General features: G+C 32.2%; 1 protein-coding gene across 1 annotated transcript in view; it reads left to right on the top strand.

The window, feature by feature from the left end:
* LOC134724818 (WD repeat-containing protein 13-like) overlaps positions 1-20027 on the top strand; it is a 31627-nt gene extending 11600 nt beyond the window's left edge. Inside the window, exons 2-13 of the mRNA XM_063588100.1 lie at positions 3405-3460; positions 4197-4285; positions 4651-4705; positions 5543-5688; positions 6208-6290; positions 6643-6783; positions 7327-7493; positions 8160-8219; positions 12780-12922; positions 13293-13412; positions 17449-17567; positions 18402-20027. Of these exons, the coding sequence (XP_063444170.1) occupies positions 3405-3460; positions 4197-4285; positions 4651-4705; positions 5543-5688; positions 6208-6290; positions 6643-6783; positions 7327-7493; positions 8160-8219; positions 12780-12922; positions 13293-13412; positions 17449-17567; positions 18402-18595 (1373 nt within the window). The 3' untranslated portion in view covers positions 18596-20027. The remainder of the gene's footprint in view (positions 1-3404; positions 3461-4196; positions 4286-4650; positions 4706-5542; positions 5689-6207; positions 6291-6642; positions 6784-7326; positions 7494-8159; positions 8220-12779; positions 12923-13292; positions 13413-17448; positions 17568-18401) is intronic.
* The last annotated feature ends 1972 nt before the right edge of the window (positions 20028-21999 follow it).

Here is a 21999-nt window from a genome sequence, read left to right as displayed (position 1 = left end):
GTATCAATAATTATTTGAGACCCCTGACAAGTAACAATAAGGATAGTTTGTTGACTTACGGTAAAAATTTACCCTATTTGACACTTACAGAAGCTGAAAATAATAAATTACCATTTGACGCCTGACGTTAAGGGCATACAATACATCATACAGTTTTGATCCCTTATTTACAGTTTGATGAAAATATCCATATAGGCTATTTTTGGCCTGATTAAATTAGATATGTAATAAGTAATAAAAAATATACCTTCATGTGCTACTTTTTGAGTTAAATGAGGTCGAAATTTTGTATATTTGCTCAAAGATCGGATTTGTGGCCGTATTTTTCTTTTCGAAAGAAAGACATTTTTTTTTGTTTAAATGATAAACACAAATTGTTTCCTGTTAAATAATTTGTAATTTCTGTATTTTATAAGTACCCTAAAAATTTTATGCATTTTTTATTCAGAAATATCTCATATTTATAGTCCAGTCAAACTAAGATTTAACCTCAAACTAATTGCAACAGAAAATGTTTTAGTTCTAATCTATAGTATTATGCCTTTTATATACACAGAAAAAAGTCCCATATAATCTAACGTGAGGAAAACTCAAAATCAGCATTTTAAATTTCCTATGGAAATTAACATTGGGAGGGGAGATGACTCTTGCAAAAATTAGTCTTTTTGGGTCAGTTTTTTGTTGTTTTTCTTTAAATTTATGTATAATATGATACTTTGATGGGGTTATAAGTTTGTATTTGACTAAATTGTATAATCTTCTGCTCATGAAATGTACAAAACCGAAATGTTATGGGTAGTTAAATTTTTTTCATGAATTTTTCATTAAAGAAATTGCAAATTTGAAGCTTTGTAACCATTTTGAAAAAATAATGTGAAAATTTGGTATTGTTTATATCTGTATATTATATATTTTCAGCAACTTACTTATCTAAAGAAACTTTAAACCACAAAAAGAAGAATACATGCTTAATTATTTTTATTAAATTTGAGATTCTTTACCTTGACATGTTAAAAATTTCAATAAATGGTCAACTTATAAATTACGAAATCTAGAGTATAGCTTGATAAAATATATGAAAACACCTTTAGAGTTGTTTGTAATACTCTAAAGATTGCTAAAAAATCAAGAATCAATACATTCTGATAAATAGAAGCGGTAAAGTTATAATTTTGTATCAATTTTTATTGATATTTCTGCCTTTTTTGCAAGAGTTATTTCCCTTTTCAATGCAAATCTCCATAGGAATTTTAAATGGTGATTTTTTTAGTTTTCCTCAAGTTATATTTTATGGGACTTTTTTCTGTGTATATTTGGGGTATAATGCTAAAGATTAAAACTTTAAAATCTTCTGTTGCAATTACTTTCAGGTTAGGGTCAAATTTATGCTAGATTGACTGGACTATTATCAAATGGTAAAGAATTGAGAAAAAAACCACCAATTTTAGCTGTAAATTTATCAAAATTAAAAAAATTGCACTATTTACAGTTTTACAAAATTTAGTCCACATAATCTCCATTTGGAAAATGAAACAAAATGTCATCTTAAAAAATAGGGGTCTTAATTATGCTCTCGTTTTCAAATTAAATCAATTTGCATGATAAAAATCAGTCGAAAAATGCATCTTTTCCCGATATGTCACAGTTTGACATTGCGAAAAATAACATTTACGTTAGCAACGTCATTACCTCCCCTGTAACTGTATCATATGCCCTTAAAGGGCATTACTACCCTTATATCACTGGGTACAGTAACTGTATAGAATGTATATATATATATTTGTTCCTGCATCAGGGTTGGCAAAAACCCGGGTTTTATGAGTATTGCCCAGCCCAGTGGGAAATACTGGGAAAACCCAGGTTTTACTGGGTTTTAGTGGGTAATACTGGGCAATACTGGGTAATATAAAATACTGGCCTGAATTTTATAGATGATTTAATGATCAAACACAAATGTTATATATTAAAGATATTTATAACCTATTTTGTTAGTTTGGATTTGTAAAACTGTAAATATAAAGCAAAAAAATTTTTTTTTCAAATAAATATGCCTCCTATTAAGAATTACATGTAAGAAAAATTACAATTAAATAATGTACATGTATATGTACTGTGACTTATTAATAAGTAATTATTCAGAATAGAATGCAGATTTGTTTATGTAACAATAATCAGCCCTTTCAATTCTATAAGTGTTAATGGCATGACCCTTAGGGTGTTTATTTAGCAATATGATCAGATTGAGGAAACGATTTAAATGGTATTACGATGACCTCTAAATGTATGGAGCGCCATTGATGCCAAAATAAGGGTATTCTGGGTAAGGCCGTAATATTACGGCCTCCGCACGACAAGGGTTAAGTAAGTTTCAACATTATTTTTTTTTTTGCGATTTTGAGATGACCAGCGTATCCCAAGGCCTTGATAACCTTTCTAGGCCCCAAATAAGACGAAAAAACATCAAAATTGGACAGAAAACTGAAAAAAAATCGTTTCTGACATCAGGGTTCTTAACCCTTACCATGCTGAGTTATTTGCAGAAATATGCAAATGATATGCAAATGAGCTGTACCCTGATGCTGATGCATACTGATTGCAATAAATCTAAAATAGGGGATCACAGGGTGGGGTGGTCGGGGTGAGAAGGCGAGGAAGGGTGGGCGGGAATTTGCCCCAAAGTTGGTCCTCAGGTACAAAAAGCGTCAATTTTGACGTTTTTTCATTCTTTTTCTCAACCTGTAAATCCGAGAGATGCTAATAGATGCATCCATCTGTAGTTTACATGTAGTGTGGACACCAGTGAACACTTTTATCACAACAGTTGTTAGGTCGGAGTGAAACTGATCTGGGTTCATCAGTGTAAAGAAGGTCATTTGCACCAAAATTCACAAAATTTCGGAATTTTTCCAATTTTGAACTTTAACTGGACTTGCAACCGGAAGTAGTCGTTTCCTCTGCGTATTTTGATAATAAACACGGCCAGTCCTTGTGTGCCTTTAGGTTAACGGTATTTGTCAAGGTTTCAGTCCTCTGAACTCCGTGATTCAGACCTTGAAGGTAAGCCCACCCCTCCAAAAAAACCAATTTTGTCCGATATCAAATTTTGAAGTTCGTATTTGAGCTCAAAATGAATATTTAAAGTGAGAAACATGACATGAATAGTTTCAGATTGAGGAAACGTGCATACACTAAGATTTAAATGGTATTATGATGACCTCTAAATGTATGGAGCGCCATTGATGCCAAAATAACGGTATTCTGGGTAAGGCTGTAATATTACGGCCCCCGCACGACAAGGGTTAAATTGAATAACCAAACCTTCATAAACAAATGTCTCCTAACAATACATTAATGTTATCTTTATGTAATTACCAATTTGTGCATTGCTGTTATTTCTTTTACAGGAACTTTGTATATAAGAAGAAGAAGTCAGTTATTAAGGGAGTGTGCCAAGTCAGGAGTAAGTATTCAAATGTTAAAACTTTCAGTGTTGTAGAAAATTTAATTAAAGGTATGCAGTTCCACAAATTTAAACAAATCAATCACGTGTTTACAAACAATAAAAAATAATTTTGCTTTACGCTTGGAACATTCTTCTCTACTAATCAATTGAATTTTCGTAAAATTTAGCTTCAGGTTTGTGGGTTCAATAGTTTATTGTGAAGATTTAGACTGTCAAGTATGTTCTAAATGAATATGTCTCTTTTGAGTTATCTCCTTCAGCAGAAAAGTTCATCAATTATCCATTATGGTGTTGTTTACCAGACATAGGGTACCACATGTATTTCTGGCTATTAAAGTTCAGCAAGCATCTTCATAATCGTCATAATGCAGGCTAGATTTACAAAATAATATATGTTCCTTATGTTTTTAATCATAGTTCCCTAATGATAGCATTGCTGATAATCAAGTATAAGAATTTAAATTCCCAAATAATTTATACTGTATAACATCATTATTTTTTTAACCGCTTGCTCAAGATTGGATGGAAGTAATGATGCCCCAAAATGAGGAATAGTGTTCACTTGAAACAAAGCTTTGACGGAAATGCAACAAACTGGAAATTGGTCTATTGGATGTACCGGTATACTAGAACATGTATTTATTCATAAGGATGTCAAATGGTTATTAAACATGATAATAACATAATTTGAAATTAGTTGACACCAAAGGTAATATGGATTTTTTCATTTCAGAAAGACCCTTCAGTCAGGAAAGATCACCTTCATATTAGGGCTCAGTTGCTGAATTCTAGATATGGTAGTCCAGCTTTCTCAGATGGAGGGTAGGTTTTATCATTGTTTAGTTTAGTGATACAGTAATGAATGAAACTTAATTTATAGATACATTGTTAAGAATTCTCACAATGTATATTATATATCTTTGAACTTTAATATAACATTTTTACTTTAGTATAAAACATTTCTATGTAGCAGGTTATACCATGTTAAATTGACTGTTGTTAAGCTGGGTAATTACACAATGACTGTTTAACTGTGTCATAATTTACAACTCAATGGGTCAAGCAACCTTGGAGACATGCCTCCTTCCTAAAAGTTTGAGTAATTAGGGCAGACTTATATTGGTTTGTAATTGATATATTTACCTAGCAAACCTATAGCTTTATAACCATTGTTTTATATTTTTCAGAAGTATAAGAAGTAGGTCCATAAGTTTAAGAAGTGGAGGAAGGAGTGGATTAGATGTATGTAATTATTTAAGGTCTTGTTAGTCACATAGTTTATGATGCACAAATTAAACATGAAATCAGATAGTCATTTAACCTGGTATAATATGATTAAGAATGCTCTGTTTAAACTTTTATTATACGATCAAACAGAACTTAAGATGATGAATTACTGTGTCATTTTCAGTCTTTTAACTCTGTTAAGCTTCTTTAAGTCTTCTTCATTAGTTGAAATTAACATTCGCCAAACAATTACCAGAACTGATTTTTTTTTTCCACATAGTTAGAAGATTATTTTTAAAGCAAATCTATGTTTGAACTCACAACCATATTGTTGACTGGCTTATGATCACAGTAGTAGAACTATTTAGACCACTTGGACACCGAGGCCCCTTTAATTCTTTTAATTCCATGTATACCAGTATCATTGCAGTTACAAAATAGTCATGTTTAGTTGATGTTATCGTAGCATTTTCTCTGTTCAAACAAAAATTATTATTGCGTTATTAAAAAGTTAAATCACAAAAATACTGAACTTAAGAGGAAAATCAATTTGGAAAGTCCATCATCACATGGCAAAATCAAATAACAAAACACATCAAAAACGAATGGACAAGAACTGTCATATTCCTGACTTGTTACAGGCATTTTCAAATGTAGAAAATGGTGGATTAAACCTGGTTCTATAGCGCTAACCCTCTCACTTTAATGACAGTCTTATCAAGAAAATGACATATCTATGTCTTGGTAATGTCAATTCTTTAAATTTCATACACATTATTATCCTATGATTAAAAGAAAATATTCACATTTAATTTTAGCATTTCTTATTTACGTTGTTTTCTTTCTTTATAGAATTTTGACAAGCTTAATCTAAGTGACACTAAGAAACATCGTAGGAACTTAAGCAGTGGGTCACTGAAGCATATCTTTGAAGGACCAATGAAACGTGTCTTTGACAGTATAGAAGTTGTACCCACAGATGAAGCTGAAGCAAGCAGGTATAATTATCATAAAAGATATGTGAAAGGAACAGTCAAGTTGAAAATAGACTGACAACGCCATGGCTAAAAAAGAAAAAGACAAACAGACAAAGAATAGTACACATAACAAAAGACTGAGCAACACAAACCCCATCATAACGTTTTTCAGGTCCTACTTTAATCTTTAAGCATTGTGTCAAGTATTGAAACCTATAGTATAACAAGTTTTAAGAATGCAATTAATTGAAAAATGAAAAGAGAAATAACAAATTTATAATTTCTATGAAGTAGCAATTTTCTAGAAGCTTGTATGCACCTTTTGGCAAATCCGCCAATCTGAATATTTACAAATACAAAATTTCCTTTGAATCAATGAAAAATGCAACCACAAAATTAAATGATTCATTAGAAGGACATTGTTATTTGATAATTTACAGTTATCATATCAAATATTACAATAGGATTTGGGTAAATTTGATAATTCCTTGTTTTTTTATTGATCAGTAAGAAAATTAACAAAGAAAATATGTTTTCCAGGGCTATGGCTGGAGGGAAGACCGTCTCAGAGAATTATGCCTTTGCAGGAATGCATCATATATTTGATCAGCACACAGCAGCAGGTACTGTCAGTTAAAGAGAAATATTTAATATAATTCTTTTACTCCTAACTCTCATTTAAACATAATCACAACTTGATATGATTGGATTATGAAATCCTTCCCCTTTTAAGATATAAAGGTAATGGTTTAAAGATTTTTCGAGTATTTGACAGGAAAGGAAATTGATTGTTAATTTGATTTCTGTAATGCATAAATATCAGTGAAAGGGATGATAAATAGCACTTTCCCCAGCAAAAGAGTTGCTACCCTTTCAGGAATTTATATTTAAGAAAAGCCCTAAAAATTCTTGTTGTTTTATTTCTGAATCCCGATATATTTTAATCGTTGTATTTCTTACTCTCTTCTTTTGTAGTTACAAATGTAAAATTTGGACATGATGATAAAACCAGATTGGCCTGTGCTTCATTGGATGGTACATTGTCCATATGTCAGGTTATACCAGATCCTGCCACTGTTATCTGTATGCTGAGGGGTCACTCTGCAGGGGTCACAGGTACATATACAAAATCATTTAACTATTCCAATGAAAGCCCCACTAAGGAAAGCTTTGCAAACATATATTAACTGATTATTAGGTTTTCTGAAAGTTCATTCTTTAAAATATCATCTGTGAGTTTCTATTCAAAATTTTTGTCTTGTAATTAATTGGTTTTTTTTCAAGGATAAATGAAAAGTTCCATTGAAAGAACTCCACAGAGAGCTAAACATGCTAAAGCTATTGTGATTATTGGAAGAGACAGTTCACCATCTAAGAATGCCCTGACCAACATCAAATGATTCTCATGAAAGGTTTTGTTTCCTGTGCAACACATTTATTTCTAAGTTTAAATCTGTTGCTGTCAAGCATATAAACTTGAGCTTTCACCATGAAGGTTTAATGCAGAAAAAGTGCATTTGACGCCCTAAGAAAAAAAAAGAAAAAAATCTTTTTTAAACTTTCGTTTTTTTTAAACTATTATTTTTTGCTATCAAATATTGTTATTATTTCTGTATCATCTGACAGCTAATGTTCATGAAATTCATCTATCAATTTCAGATTTTGTATTTTCCCTGTCCAATGATGTAATTCTCTCAGTATCGTTAGATGCTACAGCCAGAGTATGGGATATAGCCGCAGGGAAGTGTATGAGGGTGATAGAGGACAGTATGGCAGCAGAACTCTTGTCATGTGTCTTCCATCCGTTAAATAATAATATGTTTGTTGTATCCTTTTGGAATCTGTTGATCATAAAGTGTTATCTATGAATAGTCCTTTTTCCTATTACCAATTTGAATCTGTTATTTCACACTTTTAAACAAATAACTTTCCTTTGTCAATCGTAGACTGGTTCCATACTGGACAAAAACGGCTTTTGCCAATGCAAAACCTGATGAATTGAAAGGGTTTAACTAAATTTTCACGAAAAATAATTTCTAATGTAAAAAGGTATTTAGCTGAACAACAAATTAATGTAATTAAAAGATTTGAAAACCTTTAAAAAGATTCTTCACATTAGACAAAGGTAAATTTGCTCTTTCTGCTAGCTCTCCATTGTAAATAGAAATGTATGTCCCTCATAAGGGAGACAACTAAAAGAAGGGATCCCTAATTATAGGGTCAATTACAAGAATTGGCAAATAGCCTATTGACCACTATTTTTTTTCAGTTGAATGATGATCACTACATCAGTCTTCAGGTTGAGTGGCAGCCCAGGCTGCGCAGGCTTGTAGAATTGCTTACAGGCCTGTAAAAATCATATCTGCAGGCCAACAAAATCTAACTGAAATTTTTCAAAAATTGAGCTGTAGATTTTTCAGTTCATCATGAAAACTGCTACATTATTTATATTCAAGAATCAATTTGTATGTTATAACCTTAACTGTAACCAGACAGGGAATAGTAAATGTTTTGTTCAAGTTTTGAACATATCAACAGGCAAAGGATATAAGGTAAGGTACATTTTTTTGTAAACAATTTCATTCAGTCTTGTTTTTTTAGGGAGTTTTTATTTCTTGATCATATGTTTTTTTTAAAAGTTATTTCCACTTTTGCTGCAGTAAAACTTAAAGGAAGATTCTTTTTAGATCTCTTCTTCAATTGGTGTGGTTATGCATAACACTTGTACAATATATTATGAATAGTTTTTGTACAGCAGTTATCTGACAAACCTATACATCTATTTTTTAGTAGCAATAAAAAAAAAAACTATGTTACTTGGACATGCTTTGATACTATATATGCACTTGAATTATTACTAGATAACATTTTTGTTCGCTTTGGGGATTTCGTATATCGTCAGATTATTGGAATTCCAATGGGGACTAACTGCATGTGCACCACTTATTGTGGACCTCTTTTTGTATTGTTATGAGTTGCAATTTATGACAAAAATAAGCAAAGACCTATCAAAACAACATCTGATAAACAAATTTAATAATACTTTTAGATATTTGGATGATATCTTGGCTCTCAATAATGACGACTTCAGTATGTATGTTAATGAAATTTATCCTGCTGAACTTACTTTAAATAAAGCTAATACCAACAATGACCACTGCCCTTTCCTCGATCTTGATATCTATATCACTAACGGAAAGCTGAATACTAAAATTTATGATAAAAGGGATGATTTTTCATTTCCTATCGTTAATTATCCGTTTTTAGATGGTGACGTTCCCTTGTCACCATCTTACGGTGTTTATATATCTCAACTTGTACGATTCGCTCGTGTATGTAACAATGTTTTAGATTTTAACGAGAGAAATTTATGTATTACTGAAAAATTATTACACCAGGGTTTTCGATATCACAAACTAGTCAAAACATTTACTAAATTTTATCGTCAGTATAAAGACATCATTCGTAAATATAGCTCAACATGCAGACTTCTTATACGTTCAGGTATTTCACATCCAATTTTTATGGAAATATTCTTTATAAAGCACAAAGGTGTCAGTATTGTTACGGGACGGGGGTGTCCCTTAAGTAAAAGTTATTTATATAAGGTTAACACTGATTACTATATTCTTGGTAAATTCTAATATAGAGCTGTCAACTCTGGTGCAGAGTTACAAACTAATTTATACTGGTAGCGTAGCTGGCAAAATAGTCAATATTATGGTAGCGTAGCAGGCAAAACGGTTAAGGCACTGATCTAAATATGGTAGCACAGAAACTTGTTAACATTGACTTACTAATTACATGTACAACAGACAACAAGATTAATTAAGCTTCACAATTTATTATATACAAACAATCAATACTATTACAAGTATAAATCACATGAAAACCCAACAGAACACTTAATAAAATATACCGAGACCCCCCTTTTTGGTACGTTAATAGTTTGTCAACATCGTAGTAAACGTAGTAAAACATCTAGGTCAATTATGGTTTGGTCCATTTATTCAACGGGGATGCATACAATAGCAAGGTACATGCATTGCATTGACTGCAGCACTTTTGGTTTGCCTTGGTAAGTTCCTTGGTATTAGGAGTGACTGCCCTGGTAGCGGGCCGCAGTCTATCTGAAGACTGTTGTGCACTTGCTTTTATATCTCTGTCCCACCAACATCTCGTGCCCCTATGGAGATGGTGGGCAAATTACGTTATGCTGATTGGATGCTGATCTCAGGTCATTAGGTCACTGACGTCAATAAAAATAGTGATGCAAATGGCGGCGATCGGAATGTTGACATTCTGTCGAGGACGGAAATGGACAAATGGGACTTATTTAAGCTTACTCATAGCATGTATGGTCCCCGGTTACAATATTCGTGCCTTACGCTAATAAAATAACAAGGTAATAAAGCGGGAACATGTGAAATAAGGATAAACAGAAGGTGGGAACCGTCGTTCAGTCAAGGGACCCCCCATGGTCAAACGGTGAAGACGAACTCTATTTTATTAATCCCAGAGACCTTACTAACAATATTTACATACAATAACAATATATAAGTACACACAATGTTCATCAAATGTCTTTGTATACGCGTTGCTAACAGTAAACGACGAACGCGAAAATAGAATAGAGTGTTTACTGAGTAGCCTGAAACAGTCGTATGTACAAACCTACAGCTTATACCCTAAACCGTAACAGTATTCACCTCAGAAACTTACAAAACCTTTCAATAGACTTATTAGGAAGGGATATAATTACGATACTGTTGTCAAGTCATTAAAGATTGCATATTTTGGCGTTAATATTGAGTCACTGATAAGGTCTTTGCGTCGGAACTAAACACATTTATTCTAAAAACAGTTTTTGGCATGACACGGGTTATGTTCTTCTCATATATGTTATGATGGTATGATACTAAACCCCTAACGGGAAGGATTGTGCCTGATGTTCATATGATGAAATCATAATCTTTCAGTCAGTTTAATTGAAGTCTGGAGCTGGCATGTCAGTTAACTGCTAGTAGTCTGTTGTTATTTATGTATTATTGTTATTTTGTTTATTTTCTTTGGTTACATCTTCTGACTCGGAATTCTCTTGAACTGAATTTTAATGTGTGTATTGTTATGCGTTTACTTTTCTACATTGGTTAGAGGTGAAGGGGGAGGGCTGAGATCTCACAAACATGTTTAACCCCGCCGCATTTTTGCGCCTGTCCCAAGTCAGGAGCCTCTGGCCTTTGTTAGTCTTATATTATTTTAATTTTAGTTTCTTGTGTACAATTTGGAAATTAGTATGGCGTTCATTATCACTGAACTAGTATATATTTGTTTAGGGGCCAGCTGAAGGACGCCTCCGGGTGCTGGAATTTCTCGCTACATTGAAGACCTGTTGGTGACCTTCTGCTGTTGTTTTTTTATTTGGTCGGGTTGTTGTCTCTTTGACACATTCCCCATTTCCATTCTCAATTTTATCTTTCATCTAATACAGCACAGATCTTTTAACACTTTATACATGTATTTGGAAAGTAGTAACATGAAAAGTCCATGCTTCATGATCTTATTTCCCTTCAAGACTTAATATTAAATTACATATGTTTGGATGAAAGTATATATTCTTGCTATAGTCTATATTAAAGAATGACGTTTATTCTATAGAGAAATGATGGTGAAGTATCAGACTGATGATTTTCCTAATGTAGAAGTCTTTAATAGCTAGAGCATTTAAAAATTAAAAATTAAAAAATGTTCCAGCAAAATACATGCTCAAAATTTTAGAACCAGCTTTTGTTGTGACATTACACATATCATATTTTACAGGGAGGTTCTAGTAAAGTGACTGGTAAAGTTCTAGCTCTAGCCTTTGACAGTACAGGACATATATTATATTTTACAGGGAGGTTCCAGTAAAGTGACTGGTAAAGTTCTAGCTCTAGCCTTCGACAGTATAGGACATATATGATATTTTATAGGGAGGTTCCAGTAAAGTGACTGGTAAAGTTCTAGCTCTAGCCTTTAACAGTACAGGACATATATTATATTTTACAGGGAGGTTCCAGTAAAGTGACTGGTAAAGTTCTAGCTCTAGTCTTTGACAGTACAGGACATATATTATATTTTACAGGGAGGTTCCAGTAAAGTGACTGGTAAAGTTCTAGCTCTAGCCTTTGACAGTACAGGACATATATTATATTTTACAGGGAGGTTCCAGTAAAGTAACTGGTAAAGTTCTAGCTCTAGTCTTTGACAGTACAGGACATATATTATATTTTACAGGGAGGTTCTAGTAAAGTGACTGGTAAAGTTCTAGCTCTAGCCTTTGACAGTACAGGACATATATTATATTTTACAGGGAGGTTCCAGTAAAGTGACCGGTAAAGTTTTAGCTCTAGCCTTTGACAGTACAGGACATATATTATTTTTTACAGGGAGGTTCCAGTAAAGTGACTGGTAAAGTTCTAGCTCTAGCCTTTGACAGTACAGGACATATATTATATTTTACAGGGAGGTTCCAGTAAAGTGACTGGTAAAGTTCTAGCTCTAGCCTTTGACAGTACAGGACATATATTATATTTTACAGGGAGGTTCCAGTAAGGTGACCAGTAAAGTTCTAGCTCTAGCCTTTGACAGTACAGGACATATATTATATTTTACAGGGAGGTTCCAGTAAAGTGACTGGTAAAGTTCTAGCTCTAGCCTTTGACAGTACAGGACATATATTATATTTTACAGGGAGGTTCCAGTAAAGTGACTGGTAAAGTTCTAGCTCTAGCCTTTGACAGTACAGGACATATATTATATTTTACAGGGAGGTTCCAGTAAGGTGACCAGTAAAGTTCTAGCTCTAGCCTTTGACAGTACAGGACATATATTATATTTTACAGGGAGGTTCCAGTAAAGTGACTGGTAAAGTTCTAGCTCTAGCCTTTGACAGTACAGGACATATATTATATTTTACAGGGAGGTTCCAGTAAAGTGACCGGTAAAGTTTTAGCTCTAGTCTTTGACAGTACAGGACATATATTATATTTTACAGGGAGGTTCCAGTAAAGTGACTGGTAAAGTTTTTGCTCTAGCCTTTGACAGTACAGGACATATATTATATTTTACAGGGAGGTTCAAGTAAAGTGACTGGTAAAGTTCTAGCTCTAGCTTTTGACAGTACAGGGCATATATTATGGACAGGAGATGACAAGGGCTCTATTCATTCCTTTACTATTGATGTAAACAGTGGTAAACTAATAAAAGCAAGAAGGTTTGTACAATAATTTTTGGTATTTTGAATTATGTAGAACTATGACTCGTGTTGATTTCATGAAAATCTGCTTCCTTTTTTAGTGAAAATTATGAAATGAGGTATGATACTACACAGTTTCAATCCTATGCTCTTAAAAATAAAAAGTAATATGATCATGGTACTTTTATTGGGAACTACTTTAGATAGACTATTGATATTTCAAATGCTCTTTTTAGCAGCCCATTGCAGTTACATACATGTATGTATAATTGGTAAACAAAACCATCACATTTACTCACTTTCTGCCAAACTAGTGAGATATATCTCAATGTTAATAATAGTTCTAACTTCACTTTAAGTTGCTTCAGTTCTTTATTTGTGTTTACAGAATAACTGTTTGTGAAGGATTGCCAGTCACATGTATATCTGCTAGGTCATGGATCAGTCGTGAAGCTAGAGATCCTTCTTTACTGGTTAACTGCTGTGTTAATGCACTCTGTTTGTTCAAGTAAGTATTTAAGTTGATAAATATTTATAGTCCAGTCAATCTAGCATAAGTTTGACCCTTACCCAAAAGTAATTGCAACAGAAGAATTTTAAGTTTTAATCTTTAGCATTATACCCCAAATATACACAGAAAAAAGTCCCATAAAATCTAACTTGAGGAAGACTAAAAATCATAATATTAAGATTCCTATGGAGATTTGCATTGGAAAGGGAGATAACTCTTGCGAAAAAGGCAGAAATATCAATAGAATTTGATACAAACTTATAACTTTACCACTTCTATTCATCAGAATGTATTGATTCTTGATTTTTTTTTAAGCGGTGTTTAGAGTATAACAAACAACTCTAAAGGTATTTTCATATATTTTATCAAGCTATAATCTAGATTTCGTAATTCATTAGTTGACCATTTATTAAATTTTTCAACATGTCAAGGTAAAGAATCTCAAATTCAATAAAAACAATTAAGCATGTATTCTTCTTTTTGTGGTTTAAATATAAAAAAGAAGATGTGGTATGATTGCCAATGAGACAACTAACCACAAAAGACCAAAATGACACAAACATTAACAATTATAGGTCACTGTACAGCCTTCTTTAGATGAGTTAGTTGCTGAAAAAATATAATATACAGATATAAAGGGTTCGACGACTTACAGAAAAGAGCGACGATTTACAGAAAAGAACCGAAAAGGACCGAAAAGAACCAAAAGAACCGAAAAGGACCGAAAAGAACCGAAAAGGAGATCGAAAAGTTTTGTAATCGAAGAAAATTAGCAAATTGCAAAATTATATAAAGTCTATTCTAAATAAAAAGATATTCTTCACAAAAGTTTATTATTAGGAAACCTTATACTGCGACAGGACTACATATTTTAACTAACTGTACATGTGAAAAATTATATATGTAGGGTCCGATGCCTATCTTATGGAATAGAAAACATAGAACAGACAAGAAAATAAAAGATATCAATTCATTACTGTCAAACAATCGTTCTAAGTGAATTATATTTATAAGCTGAGTGTCATTATTTTGTTCAATCTTGGTCGCTAATTCATTTTCAACATTACAATACATATATTAATAAGAATATTTCGTTCTTTTTTGTGTTTATGTGTATGTGTATTACATATTCAATGAAAACACATTAATTGTTACTTTGACGCGTTAAACATGTCAAGGATTTGAATTTGTCAAGGAAAAGTCCCGTTATCTTCATGCACAAGTTTCTCTGTAGATACATCCAGGATACATGAAGCACCACAGGCCAACATTTATCACCATCTGACATCATTTCACTGATCTACATGTACATATCTGTTTTAAGTGGTTTATTGGATAAAATTAATAGAAATAAACATGCCATTAACTTTTTCACACCCTTTAATCTATACGCTATTATATGGCGGCTATATAAAGAGTAAACAATTATCAATTATACCGGGCGAAAGCGGGTGCGCTTTTCATTTATTTATATTCCTTAAAAGATGAAAGAAAATCACTGTGTTTTGCACAAAATTTATAATATATAGATAATGATGTATTTTTTATTGATTAATATCCTTTTATTCCCATGTAGCCAATCGTTTTATACCGTAAATTGAATTAAGAAATTTTAACGAATCAGGAACATAAACTGTTCCCAGAACGAACCAAGAACATCGTAAATATATAAAAAAAAAGATGTGGTATGATTGCCAATGAGACAACTATCAACAACAGACCAAAATGACACAAACATTAACAACTATAGGTCACCGTACGGCCTTCAACAATGAGCAAAGACCATACCGTATAGTCAGCTATAAAAGGCCCCGATAAGACAATATAAAACAATTCAAACGAGAAAATTAACGGCCTTATTTATGTAAAAAAAAAATGAACGAAAAACAAATATGTAACACATTATAAACAAACGACAACCACGGAATTACAAGCTCCTGACTTGGGACAGGCACATACGTAAGTAATGTGGCGGGGTTAAACATGTAAGCAGGATCCCAACCCTCCCCTAACCTGGGATAGTGTACGTTATAACAGGACAACATAAGAACGAACTATAAAACTATAAAGTTTGCCAAGGTTTACATGTAACAAGAAATGAAATTTTCTTCAAATGTTTTTTACAATTCTATTTTCGAAAACAACGGAAATGACACTTTGATTATTTTTTTTCAAAATTTTAAATACCTCAATCTGATACAGGGAAATCTAACTTTTTTGTAAGTCTACATATCCATATCAATGTACACTCTAAATTTGAATTATACATTCCTTTATTACGAGGGGGTTTACATTGGTGTTTTTACTTTTAAACTATATATATATATATATTTATAAGTACGTCTGAGTCAGTGACAACCCTACAACAGATGTATCCATCGGATCGCCATCAATGATGGTGATACATGGCTGTGTACATAATGTATATACAACTCGTCTAAACATCAACCCAACAATGTTAGATCTGTAAATTTGCTTTCGCAAATTTTTGGTTCTTCCCTCGCCGGGATTCGAACCCACGCTACTGTGATATCGTGACACCAAATCGCCTGTACTGCAGCCGTCCCGCTAGACCACACGACCACATGGGCTCTCAAAAAAAGAGTTTTTGCTGGCCATGTGTTACCTTTCCACATTCCACTGCTGGTGGACGTTTCGTCCCCGAGGGTATCACCAGCCCAGTAGTCAGCACCTCGGTGTTGACATGAATATCAATTACATTGTATATGGTCATTTTTATAAATTTTCTGTTTACAAAACTTTGAATTATTCGAAAAACTAAGGATTTTCTTACCCCAGGAGTAGATTACCTTAGCCGTATTTGGCACAACTTTTTGGAATTTTTGGTCCTCAATGCTCTTCAAATTTGTATTTGTTTGGCTTTTTAACTATTTTGATCTGAGCGTCACTGATGAGTCTTATGTAGACGAAACGCGTGTCTGGCGTATAAAATTATAATCCTGGTACTTTTGATAGCTATTTAGACGAGTTATATATATATTTATATATACATTTTTTCAACATTATTTGTATGCTCTTTTCGGTTCTTTTCGGTCCTTTCGGTTCTTTTTGGTCCTTTTCGGTTCTTTTCTGTAAATCGTCGCTCTTTTCTGTAAATCGTTGGACCGGATATAAACTATACTAAATTATTTTTTCAAAATGGTAACAAAGCTTCAAATTTGCAATTTCTTTAATGAAAAATGCATGAAAACTACCCAAAACACTTTGGGTTTGTACATTTCATGAGCAGAAGATTATATAATTTAGTCAAATACAATATTATAACCCCATCAAAGTATCATACTTTACATAAATTTCAAGGAAAACAACCAAAAAATTACCAAAAATGACTCATATTTGCAAGACTTATCTCCCCTTCCAATGTTAATTTCCATAGGAAATTTAAAATGCTGACTTTGAGTTTTCCTCAAGTTAGATTTTATGATACTTTTTTCTGTGTATATAAAGGGCATAATGCTATAGATTAGAACTAAATCATTTTCTGTTGCAATTAGTTTGAGGTTGAATCTTAGTTTGACTGGCCTATTAGAATTAAATAGTTGTAGATTAATGAATATTAGGGATTTCATGGAAAAAGGTAAATACATTTTTAATAAAATAATGATATGCTTCTTTATAGGCTTGTAAGGTAACCTTAGCAAACAATAAAAGCAAGTATCCATGAAATACTGTTTTTCCTCAAGCCATGAAAATTGGCACCCATGAAAATGAATCAACCCATAGCAACAAATATTTACTAGTGTTGAAAAATAACGTTTCACTTAGTTACTGTCTGGTATATTTATATTGTGATTGATTTCTTTTTACACTGAATGATTGAACTAACCTGTAGAAATGAAAAGATGCTTTAATTGCTTTGAGCTGGTATCATGATGAAGAATATAAGTACAATCGAATGAGATGCTATAAATAAAATCACACAGGTGTGTTCACTTTTGTTTTAAGTAATAAACATTTTCCAGAGTCCTGCCATTGTTGAAAGTTCTGAAACTTTTCTTTTATTTTAATACAGAATAATAAGTGAAGATGGAGCTTTGCAATTAAAGAAAAGATTTCCAGTTAAACAGAAAAGATCTTCTATAAGGAGCACATTTTGTCCCTTAATGTCATTCAGACAAGGGGCCTGTGTTAGTAAGTAACACTCATTTAGATACATGTACATTACACAGGTCAGTAATTAAAGGTATCTCCCTTATAAGAAGCATGTGTCAGTAAATTACTATATCATTCATAAACTAGATACCACTCCCCAGACCTTATACAGGTCTTTCCATAGGAAATTGTAAAACTTAGGTTTTATTGCCAAAATTTTATCAAATATGACCGTCTTAAATGATCCATCAATTGAAACTTCTGGGACAACACAAAACCTAAATCATACACAAAATATGACATTAAAATAAATCAATGAGAAATATCAGCATTGGTTGTTTTAGATTTTAAAAGTACAGGAGGTTCAGTATTTCGATCTGTCAAACAACACCTTTAAAATTGGTATTTGCTATTAAGAGTTTGTCTCTGGATGTTTAACACCATATCATTATCATCCTCATTATTCCATATATAAGTAAATTTTATCATGGTTTGTTGCCTTGGTAACTCGTTCAATGTTAAATTTGTTTATATTTTCTGATTGCTTTATACTTTATGCTGATTACTAATGCTAGAAACATAAATGAGGAAGAAGCATATTTGAAAAAATGTCATTTAAACGTCTAGTGTGTAGCAATGCCTATTTAAAGAGATCTGTTTATTGCAATGAAAACCATACTTAAAAAACACATGAACATTTGACATAATTTTAAAGAAATTATCTGAATGTAATTTAAACCATGTTTTGTTTAATATGTTTATTTTATTTGAAAATAAATGTATGAATATTTATGAGTTTCTTCAAATGCAATGAATCAATACATTACTACATATATAAAATAGAAAATGAACATTTGATGTTATTTTTTTCAGTATCTGGAAGTGAAGACATGTGTGTGTATTTCTTTGATGTGTGTAAGGAAAGTAAACCATGTGTTAACAAACTATTAGGACACTCTGCTCCCGTCCTTGATGTGTGTTTTAACTGTGATGAAAGCTTACTAGCATCATGTGATGAACAAGGCATGGTGATAATATGGAAACGAGAGGGGAAGCAAATAGGTTAACAGGCAAAAAATAAACAAATGAGTTTATGAACCAGAGGGGAAATGATCTCAATGTCTACAAATCTGTCTAAAGGGAACAGAGAGTTGTGGTAGATTAAAGCAAGAAGTAAAACTAAGATTGATGCTAGCTTTGTAGTAGCAAGCTTATCTAAGCTTGTAGACTATAAATTTTCAAGATAAAAATGTAATTTACAGGCTAAAAAACTAACAAAACAACTGATCTTGTTGCCAAATGACAAGGAAAATTTGCCAGTTAGCATTTTATTCAAAAGTCATATATTAAAGAAAAGTGCTAATTTTTCATTGTTTATAGAAATCTTTAAAATTGAATCTTACTAAAGGTAGATAAACATTAAACATGTAATGTGAAAGATAAGTATAAAATGTTGATAAAAGTTAAAAGATCATGTGCAAAGTGGTTTAACCCAAAATCATGTTCAGAATTTAGTGTCCAATTCTCTAATAAAAAGTATTTGTGATAAGAAAACAACTAGAATGAAATATTTTTATCCACAAAATCTAATCATTGGGTTTTAAAAAAAATGTGTGTATGCAATGAGATTACCAAAATGTTGGGAAATGCCACTATACTTTTTCAGTTTTTATGATGATATTTTATTATGATTCATTCTCAAAGGGGAGGGAAGGGGGTATATAGCTTTAATTCTGTCTGTTTCTGATTCCCATGATGTTAATTCCATTTTTCTCAGAACTTCAAATAAGTGTTGACTTTATCAACAGCTTCCTGTATTCTAATTGGCAGAGGTATCACTATCGAACATAAGTTCCCAGTACTTCTATTAATTATGGTACAAACTATTATTACAATAGACCACTTTCGAATTCATCTGTCACCAGAAAAAACTCTTCAATTATGTGCTCCTTTATGACGTCATTTACCAGATAGAGGGGGTCGCCTGTATCCCTGCACTATCAACGTTCATCAAGCATCTTAGTGATTGTCATTGTGCAGGATAAACCAAAAATAATATTTGTTTTGTAAGTACTGATATTCAATTATGAGAATTTAATTTGCAGAATGATTTGTGCAATTTAACATTATAATTTTCCAACCACTCGCTCAACATTGAAATGGAAGTGATGATGCCCCTAAACGCAGAAATGACGCTCACTAAAACCAGAGTTTTTGACAGAAATGGATCGAAATTAAAGTTGTCTAAGTGCAGTTCACTTTCTTTTTTGTTTAAGAGAAATCCTTTTATTTGTTATCATTTATTAAACTACAATTAATGTCTTTTTGTTAAATGAAATTTTATGGGGGATTTTTTTTATTTTCGTACAATATTTGTATATATGTGGGGGATAGTGCAATTTACAATATATTGTAAAGATTATATTGATGACATTCCAAACATATTGATTATGTTAACTTTGTTGTTTTGAAGACAAAAAAATAAATTGTTATATTCTGTTTCATGCATTTCTTATTTCTATCAAAGATGGTTGATATAGACAGACAGGTTGACAGGTATTCAAAATTAAAGAAACAAAAGCAGATACAAAGATGGCATGAGTATTTTTAGATGAATAACATCTTAATAAAAGCAGCAGAAGTATGCTGTTATAATAAGCTAGATTTTGTCAAATTATTACACTATTTTGATATCAGAAACTTGCCATTTACTATGATTTTATCATTAGTACAAGAACATCATTGTGTAATTATAAATCCACATACAGACATCTTATATGTTCAGGCAACTCACATGCAACTTTAATGGTAATATTCTATACAAAGCCCACAACTGTTGTTCACCTTAAGGGCATACGATACAGTTTTGATCCCGTATTAACAGTTTGATAAAAAAATTCCATATAGGATATTTTTTGCCTGATTAAATCAAATATGTAAAAAAAATATACCTTCATGTGCTACTTTTTGAGTTAAATGATGTCGAAATTTTGTATATTAGCTCAAAATTCAGATTTGTGGCCGTATTTTCTCTTTCGAAAGAAAGCCATAACTTCTTTGTTTTAAAAGATAAACACAAATTGTTTTTTGTTAAATAATTTGTAATTTCTGTATTTTATAAATATCCTAAAAACTTATGTATTTTTTGTTCAGAAATAACTCATATTTATCAAATTGTCATGAACTGAGAAAAAACGTAATTTTTTGCTGAATATTTATCAACATTAAAAAAATTGCACTATTTACAGTTTTATAAAATTTGGTTCACATAATCTCACTGCAAAATGAAACGAAATATCGTTTTAAAAAATAGGAGTCCATGCACTCTTTTAAAATAAAATCAGTTTGAATAATAAAAATCAGTCGAACAATGCATCTTTTCCAGGTATGTCACAGTTTGACGTCGCAAAAATAACATTTTACGTTAGCAACGTCATTACCTCCCCTGTAACTGTATTGTATGCCCTTAAAGCTTAAAAAAAAATTGAAACAGATTTTTTTCAGTACATATATAGTTACAATACTGTTGTCAAGTCATTCAAGATGGCATTTTGAAAAAAAAATAATTGATTCACTCCTTAGTGTCCTAGCATCAGAAATAAACACATTTATTCTAAAGCCAGTTGTTGGTTTGATACAAGTTATGTTCCTCTTGAATAGTTGACGATGATATGATACTAAACCCCTTACAGAATTGATTGTCATAAGATAAAGACATTAACTTTCCATCATTTAAAAAAAAGAGGGACGAAAGATACAGTCAAACTCATAAATCTAAAACAAACTGACAACGCCATGGCTAAAAATAAAAAAGACAAACAGACAAACTTTAGTACATATTACACAACATAGAAAACTAAAGAATAACAACACGAACCCCACCAAAACATGGGGTGATCTCAGGTGCTGGGAAAGGGTAAGCAGATCCTGCTCCACATGTGGCACCTGTCATGTTGCTTATGTGATAACAAATCCGTTAAATAGTCTAATTCGGTAGGTCACATTCATGAAAGGAAAGGGGATTGTAGTTACGACGTAAGGAACATATCCGATATCATTTGTGGAACAGTTATTCCATAACGGTCAACCAACTCGTGATGGCGTCCGTAAAATTTACGAAGGGATGATTTCAACTTCACCATTTGGAACTCTTGGTTTCCTAGCTTCCTTGTGATCAGCAACCTTCTATCAAGAAAATCATGATAGGAAATGCACGCACGAGAATATTGTATCAATTGGGAGATATATACCCTGTATGCAGTTGCTGCTGGAATGTTGCTACTTAGAAATGGAAAGTTCACAATTGGAATGCTGAAATCATCTCTTTTGTCATAAAGTTTTGTTTTCAACCGACCCTCATTGTCAATTTATAGATGTAAGTCATTCTCTAGTTCGATCGGATAGATGCATTCCACATAGTCACCAAATTTCGAATTATTTAGTGAAAGAACATCATTTATATAGCGGAAAG

The sequence above is a fragment of the Mytilus trossulus genome, chromosome 7 (genome assembly GCF_036588685.1).
Source record: "Mytilus trossulus isolate FHL-02 chromosome 7, PNRI_Mtr1.1.1.hap1, whole genome shotgun sequence".
NCBI lineage: Eukaryota > Metazoa > Mollusca > Bivalvia > Mytilida > Mytilidae > Mytilus > Mytilus trossulus.
This window is presented reverse-complemented; position numbering and strand designations above follow the sequence as displayed.